We start from the raw sequence: 10,289 nt of genomic DNA on the forward strand, positions 1-10,289 counted from the left end.
GTTGGTATTTCACAGTAGATAAGCAGCTTATAAATTGAAGGAGCTGCTAAACAGCTTTTAAGCAGCTTCTTGGCGCCGGATGAGTCAAAATTAATATTTTCGCCTTTTTTCAATGGGCAGCATATATCTTCAACCCAAGTCAGTGAAGTATTAAGATCGTCTGAGTATTTAAGAAGCAACACTGTACGGTTAGGTACTCGGGTATGGCATGCGTATTAAATTATGTTTTTACACTAGCCTATTTTTAAGCACCTTTGGAGACTTCTTCATTTGTTTTCTATTTCATTAGAACATTTAATTGTTCAAAGTTGTTTATAAAGACGAACAACACACAACGTATGTATTAAAATAGATGTATGGAATGAATTAAACAAACAAAATTTTATGCAACAGGCTGTATTTTTTTGTACTTCTCTTGAAGTTCCTTGAAGTTTGGTTGTGTTTTGAACATGCCGTTGTATTCTATCGGGGATCTGGCAGCTTCTTCAGGTCCAAGTTAGTTCACCTAGCCAATGCAGTAAAGTCACTTTGAAATTTCATGAAATGCTATTATTTGCGGGACTTAAGCAGCACTTAATCAGCGAAAGAGTTTTTTCTTCTTCTTCGTTGGCACTTAAACCTTGAAAGGTTTCGACTTGCCATAACTTGCTTTCTGTATCTTACCCGTAGCAAAGTAGTTTACCATGCGAACGGGAGAGTGGTCTGAATGGGATTTGAGCTCCGGTTCTGTCGTGCGAAGACCGGCACCGCTGTCGCTTCGGCCACCGGACCGCCAAAGAGTTTAATTTAATTAATTCCTTCTAGCTGGATTTCAAACAAGGCATTATTATGAATACCATTCCGTAGGCACATATTTCAACGCAAAATTCAAATAACTCAACTTCAGATGACATTCACCGCGTAATTATGACTTCCATCTTAAATGAATCCGGTTTCCCTCCTTTTCCACGAATTTTAAACTCATTCCACTAAGCTGCTCGGGAAAGCATCAGGGGGCATCCATTTCATTCGGCCTACTTTTGCTTAATTTTGGCCGTTGTCTCCCCATGTGCATCGGGGAACGCACAGTACATACCACCTCAACCTGTCCTCCCTTTCTGCTATGGTTATGTACTTATCCTTTTCCCCTCTGAGCGAGGAGCGTGTGGCGAACGCATCCCATCCAAACGGAGCAAATCCCATTCCAACCCTTGGCCACACGGACCAACCTACCGACCGACTGTAGCCGTTCCGTTGGGCAAACGGAAACGCGAATGAATAAAAATCCCATTTTTTTTTGGTCTCCCAAACCTCGACCAACGAGGACCGGGTTTTATTTACTTTGGGATTAAAAAATTATAAAATTACGCAAAACCGACGGCTAGCGCTCGCGCAGCATACCGGAGGCGACCCTGTAACGGGGTTGACCTTTTCTGGTTCCCTTTTACGAAATGTAAAGTGTGTCCGTGTTTTCTTCTTTTTTTTTGCTTTGTTTGGTAGATACTCGTGTAAAGTATAAAGAAATACGAACAACACTGTGATAAGAAAATTCTGGCGGGCAAATTCTTCGCCTTGCTTCTTTCCGTGCATAAGCGTGGATCTTGTTGGGAGGAGGAGCTTGGCCACGCGCTCAAGGGAGGATTCAATAATTTATGTCATCTCAGGCTAATGCTAAGGCCGGCCATGAAATCTTTTCTGGGATCATTTTTTGCTTCTCCGCAGCATCCAAGTGCTTTGCAGCAGCGCCAATCAAAGGGAGGGCGAACAAGCAACCGGCCAGTGGTCTTCTCGGTCGAGCGACTGATGAAAAATCTTCAAATTTATTACACCTCGTCGCGGTTCGACCGTGGTGGTGGCCATTGTCGCCGGTGTGGCAGCACCCCGTTACGGCACATTTGCCGTTCGCGATTCATTAAATGGTGGCGGTTGTGCGGTTACACTGTGGACAACATTTTTCCAGTGCTGTACACTGCTGGCCACTGCCGGCAGGCTAGACAGATAAAATGGTTAAAAAGATCCCACTTCATGACCAATGGTACAAATTTGTCCAGTAAGCCGCTCCCGGTGATCGGCGATGGTGGCTGTCGATCGAAACGGAAGTGGGAAGGTTTTTTTCTCGGTCTATTTACAACGAGCTGGTTTAACCAACCAATTGTTGGGTGGCGATGGTAAATGGTAGCCAGTATTTAATTTCACGCTACATTTGTTTTGGAAGCAGTTGAGAGAGGCTGTTCTATGAAAAAGCGTGCTTCTTACAATATAATAAAAACCATTTTTCTATAATGTAAGAAGGAAGGAAGTTAGTCGGGAAGCATTAAAGAAAGAAAGAAAATAAGGAAGAACGATAGTAACTAAGTAAGAAAGTATGTAATAAAAGGAAGAGAAAGTAACAAATATGTAACACAAAAAATAAAGTAAAAAACATACATACAAAACATAGTTAAATAAATGATTGAAAAGTGATTTTTAATTTATTAAAAAAGAAAAAAACAAACTTCAAAAAGCTGAGAAATCGAAATGGTCAACTGTTTCTTGCAATATTTTTTTAATAGACTTGATTGTAATACATCGCTAGCACAATCCAACACTAGGGCAACCCCCAGAATGCTTCTTATAATAAAATAAAAGCACTATATTAGGTACGAATAAATTAAATAAAGAAATGAGAATGGTAGGAAGTTACAGGGTTTTTCTGTTGATAAGGCAGTAGCATCCATTTTTGTGGCAGGCTTCTTAGATGGAATGGCAAACAAAGCTAGTTGATATGGAAACGGCTTCAGATGACAGGGAAATCAAATACCTTTTATTGCGATATCCTCCGATGATATGGTCATAGTAGCCGTTGATATTGCACACGTCCTTCCAGCGCTCGGGTGCGTGCAATATCAACGGCTACTATGAGAATATCATCTGAGGATCACCATATCAACTAGCTTTGTTTGCTATTCCATCTAAGAAGCCTGCCATAAAAATGGATACTATTGCCTTATAAACTGAAAAACCCTGTAATATTTTTTTTTACCTTTGATTACCGTCTTACCTTTTTTAATTTATTTATGGATATTTGATTCTTCATTGAAGCATTAATTTTTCTTTATTTTTCATATCTTTTTCATTCATGTTTTGCTTCTTCTGATTTAGTTTCTTCTATTTACGGTTTGTCATTTAATTTCTTTCAATTTTTTTTTATACTAGTCACACAAATCTGTTGTATTGATCTTTTTTTTCTCCGTCGCTTTGTTTCATAAGTTTAGCTGAACTGTTTCTTTTTAATATATTATTCGCTTTTTAACCGCATTTTACACATTTTTAAAGAATGTTTTAAATTTTCTACCACTTTTAATTACAATTCCCTAGCTCGTCCCGTTTACCTCACCCGTAGGCTACAAATCTTCTAAACAACTTCTTTCGTTTTTCCCTGTTTCCCGTTCTCCATCTTCCCATGCTAGCCGAAAATTTAACCATTATCCAAGCGAAAGATATGCTCAGGTGGCTTTTGGTCTTTTTAAATGAGAACTCATTCAGGCCGAAAGGGTCTCGTTCTGTCTCTGTTTTGCCAAGCCGACGCGCGAAGACTTCTGCCATCCCCGAGAAGCCGAAACATCCTTTCCTTTCTGTACATAGGAGGCGAACGTTTTGGGGGGGAAGGTAGCGCAAGAAGTGGAGGTCGGCGCGGGAACGATTTTCATTTCATTTTAATACCAAATTGCTATCTCTCGCTCACAAACACACATAAAAGGGAAAGCAAGCGAGCGAGAAGCGAGGTGGTGCGTCCAATAGCGCAAAACCCAACCACCCAAACCATGACCGGAAAGCGCGGAGGGGGAGGAGGGGAGGAGGGGTGGAGATGGTATGGGGGACCCTGATAAATTAGGGGTAGATTTTCCTGCCCCACTTTCACTTGGTTCGCGAAAAATCATCTCCACCCACCACCCTTCTTTTGGGCGGGGTGTTTTTTTTTTCCTCTCTTGCTCGCTAAAGCAAGCCCGAAGCCTTTCAGCCATTTTTTGGGGCTTTCATTTTAGAGAGGCTTTCCGTTGTTAGTTCCCTGCCCTGTGGTCTCCCATGCGTTCCCTTGCTTTTTTGCACCCCCTCACTTTTTGTGTCCGCTTTTTAAGCACTCTCACTTAAAAACTCTCCATGGCCGGCGGGACATTAAAACCGAAGCGCCAAATGGAAGTGGAATGAACGAGTGAAAGAGTGAGAGAGAGATAGAGAGTAAAGAAGGCAACCTTAGAAACAAACGATGGCTCAGAAGATGGTGGAAAAGCAGGTGGGCGAGAAAGGGGGAAGGGAGTCTAAATTGGGGCTGCCAACGGGGTGGACGTCGCAGCGTCGGAAAAGTGTTGCCCTTGTATTGGTGCGTGTGTCGGCGATTAAATGGCAAACTGGGCCCCCTCCGGCTGACGGCTGGCTAGGATGGCAAATTTTCCAACGTCGTAGGGGGGTTGGGGTCTTGGGGGGTTGTAGTCGGGGGGAGCAAGCAAAAAGGATAACAACCGGAAGGGACGATGGCATCGAAAGTGTAAGCGTCGAAGATGCTGTGGGGTTGACGGTGCTCCATGGGTAAGGGGGAAGAAATGGCAGGGGGGGGGGGGTGTATGGGGCGAAAAGAGCCGGGGGGACGTGAAAAATAATTTCCAGAATATTTAACCGTGAGGGGGTTGATTTTTTGTACTTTACGCCTTGTACTGTTTTTTAACCCCGCTCGCACACCAACACGTTTTTCCTCTTTTTCTTGTGGGGGTTTTTCAGCGACTTTTTAGTCCTTTTTTTCTAGAAGGCTACCGTTTGCACCAGTGTCCCTTGTACTTGGCGTTTTTTATTCTTTCTTTTCCTTCTTTTTGCTTATCGCTTTTGGCTGCGTTTGTGTGTGTGTTAGTTGCTTGTGTTGTCTTTCACTTCACAGGACTCTTCATCAGGAGACGAGCGAGCGTTTTTTTTTTGTTGCTTCTCTCCTTACATCTATCCCTCTTTCTGAGAGTTGTTGCCCATGGCTTAAAATAAAAAGAGTGTGTGTGTGTGTACTGGAAAACGACCAGGCCCGGCAACAGGATTTTTTGGTCACCCCAACAGGGGCACCCAGGGTGCCTCAGAGCAACGAGCTGATGAAGAGCGGTGAACGGGGGAGGAAAATGAAATTTGCATTTTAAAGGAAAGTTTTTTGGAGTATTCGGTTGTGTACCCCCGTGTGTTCTCCCTGGTTGTGTGGCGGCTGGCTGCTGCCTCGATGCTGCAGGTCGAAGAGTTGCCGCTAAGATAGCATAAATTTACGTTCATTTTTAATGACGGTAGTTTGTTTGGAAGGATTTTTCGTCGTGCGAGGTGGGCCAAATGGGAAGACAGAGAGCAAAGAGGAAGAGAAAAAGAAAAACAGGGAGCGCGAGCCAGAATTAATAAGAGGAAAGACACGGGTGTTAAGAAGAGCAGAGAACCAGCTCAACACGAAAAAAAAAACACTCACCCCGAAAGAAATGACAATCAAAATAGGCAGATTTGGGATAAAAAAAGAGATCGAGCAGAAGAAAAAAAAATCACAAGCATAGCCTCTCGTCCCTCGTTGTTTAAAGGGCCAAAAGAAAAGTTGGATGAAAACAGACAAACAAACAAAAAAAAAAGCCAAGATCTTGCAAGCAGAGAAATACTGCAGATGGAAATGTCTTTAATTAATGTTGGAATGTTTATTGCCACTTGCTTTAATTGATTGTAATTAACTTTTGAATAATTCTTTTCGTTTTTTTTTCTGGCAAAAGGGGAAAATGAATGGAAAACAGGAACAAAAACGTGACTCTGAGGAGAAGCTAAAAAAGGGATACAGCTTTTTTGTGTAATGATTTATTTGTAATGAATTATGAATTTTAATTTGCTCTCTGTAGGGTGATGGCAAGCTGGAGCTATTAGATTGCATCAGAATGTTTTTTTTTATTGCCATCGAGAATGCTTGTAGTAAAAAAGCACATGTTTGTTTCGAGACGGTTGCAAAAAAATACTAAAAGATAGTTAATCTAAAATGTTGCTAAATGCAAACAATAAACTTGCTAAAAGAAGGTTTCTGAAGGTAAAATCTGAAAAGAATTAATTTCTAGAGCCAATTTTGCTACGCCAACTACTTAACTTTAGGTGCTTTGTAATGCGTGTTGCATACTTCTAACGCAGTGGAAAGCTTTCATCGGCGTGCCGTTGAAAAGGCTCGGTTGTTCGAACTATAATACAAAGTGACTTAGAAAGGAAATTAGGACACTTCTCACGAACGGCTCAATCCAAATAGCCAAATCATCTTAAGCAGCCACAATTTCAGCACGCTAAAGATCGCTGATCGAATACGTGTTTTGCAGTAGATAAGCAGCGTCATAGTTCCTCGTACTCTTAACAGGGCCCAAAGCAGCTTACGTAAATCGAGCTGTTAATGTGCTATTTATTTTCATAATTTAAGTGCGCTTTATAAAACAATTTCCCAATTTTTGTACACACTTTCAACACATCTTTCCACAATTTTTTTTTATGACGACGCATGGCAGATAGCAATGTCCTATTGAGATAATGCTGTAAACAAACAACTTGAAGGGACATCTTTCACTCTTAAATGGGCATAAAGTTCCATGAAGTACCGCATGCTTCCTAATAAGCCGTATAGTTCGGATGAACACTATGCATGGTTTTTAAATAAGCCCGATAGTTCCATCGAGTTCCGAGTGCAAGGAGAAAAGCTTCATAGTCCCATCAAGGTTCAAGATTTTTTTAACTTGCCTCAAAGTTCGGCGGCGGTACGTTTTTTCTCGAGCAGCACGATAGTTCGATTTCATTATTTTTGGTTATTTTGGAAGGCATTGCAGAGTCTCCACGGAGAGTAGAGTAAAATCTGGAAACCCATCTCGATGACGTACCGCCCTTTTAAGATTAGCTGGCAGAACAGCTAACTAGATGACAGAGCTGTTCAAGATGGAGGGTTAATCTTTTCAACAGCTAAATTGAGTGCTACATTAACTTAGATGAAGATCCGAGGATACTGTTCTTGCTACCGGAAGCTCAAAGCTTAATGGACACTTTTTGTAAAGTAAGTAGTCGTTACAGAGTACCCATGGGTTGCAGACATCACTCATATTAAAGCTCATAATTTTTCTGTTTGATTTCTATTGTTAGATTTCATGCAATATGCACAATCATTTAACGCAAACTAAATCTTTTGTTCTGTGAGGCTGAAAAAGTAATTATCATATCCTAAAAAGAAATTATAGTCCCAATACTCACATACGTCTTCCGAGACATGGACTCTGTCCAAAACTGACGAAACTCTCTTAGCCGCGTGCGAGAGGAAGATGCTCAGAAGGATTTTTGTCCCCGTATGTGTGGAAGGACAAATGGAGTAGGCGCTACAATGCCGAGAGAATAATTAATAATAATTTAAGGTACATCCTTGAAACTTAATAATCAGATAAAAATATAAAAATATTATAAAACTACAAAAGATACACAAAATGATTAATGTTTTTCTATAACAAATTTCTTTATCAAAACCAATACCAAACAAAAACATTAAGAGATTGATTGATTGATGTTAAGAGATAAAACATCGACTATAAATTGTTATCGTTTCCACGTTAGATTGATGATCGTGGCCCGGTTCAATTCGTCCCATTGCGTGTATGCTGGTAAAAGCAACCCCTGCCAAATGGACAGGGACCGCGGCACTCCTGCAAATACTTGCAGGGGATGGAACGGCAGGATCGTTTATAGTCGGCGATAAGCTTCCGTTTTGCCTTCTTGTTCTCCACCCACACGAAGCTCGGACAGACAAAGTACGACACGACGCGGCACATCGGACACCCCCGCCGCACGGCTGGATTCAGCGTGCTCACCTTGCGCCAGTTGCGAATGCACTTCAGACAGAACACGTGCATACACTTGGGCAGTATGCCGAAGCGTTGTTCGCGCGGTCGCTTATCCATGACAAGTTCCATGCAGATGCCGCACACCTTGTCGCACGATTGTTCCACTGCGATCGCGTACTGTCTTTCGAAGAAGTTGTCCTTTTTACATCTGATGCGATGAAATCGACGCTGCTCACTGTCGTCCGGTTCGAGGCAGTAGGTGTGGCAGATATCGCACAGCTCCTTGTGCACGTCACATTCGGCATAAGGGCAATCTGGGTCGTCCACGCTACAGGGACGCAAATCGCCTGGCTCGTACTCTACGTCATCTTCGCAAAGGTATGATACGAACGATGAAGATGAAGATGAGGATAAACTGATGCCAAACGCGCCTTCTTCATCGTCCTCTTCCTGATCTTCTTCGTCGGTCCTATTTTCTTGTTCGATACCGTTGGAATCTTCTAGTGTGTCCGTGTTAAGCCCTTCTTCATCATCCCGTTGATCAGGACCGCTGGGCTCCGGTGGTGCGCGGCTCGTGTCCAAAACACAGTCATCATCTTCCTGATGAGGCGTATCTTTGATTTGTTCGTTGCTAGTAACACCCGATGGCCCGGCTGATTCATCTGTGTCCTCCATCATGCACTAGCGTATAGCACTTTCTGGGAAAAGGTGCCACAAGGGAGAAAGTAAATCACACTGCACTGTGTTTGGGAAGTAAAATGCGTCAGCGTCTCCACATCTTACCAGGAATGCTTGATTATCACGAGCCACGCACAAAATTCGTAGCTAAAGCGTGCCGCAACTGATCACCGTTTTCTTGTGTGTCGTAGATGAAAACGCTACTTCCTATCTAGTGTAAGAAGGGTATGACCATACAGAACGACAAACATGGGCAAAGGGAGTTGAATCAAGTACGATCGCAAAATGACAACTGCCGTCAGCTTGAAGAGAGCTTTAAATGCGTGGTTTAAAGGTTTTATTACTCGTTTTAATCACCCAAAATTATCTAAAATTAATGTTTTGTTATAAATAACTCAAATTCTACTCACAATCACTTGATCAGAGTATTTTGATTGGGGTTCGAAATAAATCTGCACACCAGTTGTCAAACTGACAACCAAACATGGCGCCTTGATAAGCGCGGTATTGACATTACCTTTGACAATTTAAAAAAAGTGAAGCCCTTGCGCGGGGTGATTCTTGTGGATGATGTTTTTTTCCTTTTTCTTTTGAAACGCCGCACGTTGTGTGGCCAATTTTTGTAGATTTGGTGTCTCAGTAAACTGCGGCTACGGACGGCACGGTCTAGCCGTACGAAATTTAGTCGCAAACGGATGCGCAATGAATGTGTGAGTGTGGACCACCATGCATCATCGCTCTAAAGGGCTCGCTCCCCTCCCCCCCCCCATTTCAAGGACAAACGACGACTACGATGGATACATGTGTATGGGTGGGTAGTGGTGTAGAATGTGGTGTAGACTTTAGGTTTCTTCTTCGCAAGGGCATTTTAGTGCGGTTTGTTTAAGTGTGTGTGTGTGTGAGTAGCGGAACACGATCGGTTTAGCTATTTTCATTTCCTTTTTAAACAATTTATTTATTTACTTTTTCTACGAGACGAGTAAATTTATTTATTTTCTAAGAAGAAATGAAATTAAAATTGATTTTTTTTAATTTTTTGTTCTTATTGAAGGCTTATATTTTATTAAATCAGCTTATGGACCAATATTTGTACTTTTATCATTTGTATTTTCTCTTGAGTTAGCATTGAATAGTGATTTTTTCTCTTTTAGGTCAATATTCCATCTCTGTACGATTCTCGATCTGCTTCTAGCTTCGAGCACTCGATAATAAAGTTCTTACCATCACACTTCTTTCTCCAAAGTACCAAAAGTGCTTTCACTTTCAAAAATCTCCTCCCCTGCGAATAAGCATAGTTTGAAGGTTGTCGATTTTCTCTTCACTTTTTTTTTAGGTGTGAACAAAGACAGAAAAGAAAAACTTTATTTCCACACCGTGACCGTAGCCGTCAGTGACCGCGGGTTATCGGCTTTATTTCCCTGCACGTTTAATGCGACCTCCCTTTAACCGTTGGAAGCCACAAGCAAGGCTTCAAGACTTTCACTAGCGATTCTTACGCTTGGTGGAAAGAAAATTAGATTCCTACCGAGTCCGGTTTCCCGCTTGGAACCGTCCACTAAAGTACGTGCGCACTTGGCGGAAGGAGGTGATTTTACGACCCGACGAGTAGCATCACAAAACGGATGCAGTAAAACCGGGCCCGGGTAACGAAATGACCGCATTGGTCAATTGCTTGCCCGATGTGATGAAAGTGGCACATTGGCGCAGTATAAAATATTTTTAAATCTTTACTCTGGTAGTGTGACAGCCTTGACACGGGGGTAGAAGGTGTGAAGGCCCTCCTTCCTTTGGCAACGGAAGCGA

The 10,289-nt window shown here is 42.1% G+C and overlaps 1 protein-coding gene across 1 annotated transcript; it reads right to left on the reverse strand.

Annotated features, from left to right (window-relative positions):
• Positions 1-7,458: 7,458 nt before the first annotated feature.
• Positions 7,459-8,679, reverse strand: LOC118516466 (probable E3 ubiquitin-protein ligase makorin-2). Its single transcript, XM_036062369.1, has 2 exons — positions 8,592-8,679; positions 7,459-8,506 (listed from the first exon to the last, which is right to left on the reverse strand). The coding sequence occupies exon 2, from the start codon at positions 8,484-8,486 to the stop codon at positions 7,602-7,604; it is 885 nt and encodes a 294-aa protein (XP_035918262.1). The 5' UTR covers positions 8,487-8,506; positions 8,592-8,679; the 3' UTR covers positions 7,459-7,601.
• Positions 8,680-10,289: the final 1,610 nt, after the last annotated feature.

This window comes from Anopheles stephensi, unplaced genomic scaffold (assembly GCF_013141755.1).
Source record: "Anopheles stephensi strain Indian unplaced genomic scaffold, UCI_ANSTEP_V1.0 ucontig30, whole genome shotgun sequence".
Classification (NCBI taxonomy): Eukaryota; Metazoa; Arthropoda; class Insecta; order Diptera; family Culicidae; genus Anopheles; species Anopheles stephensi.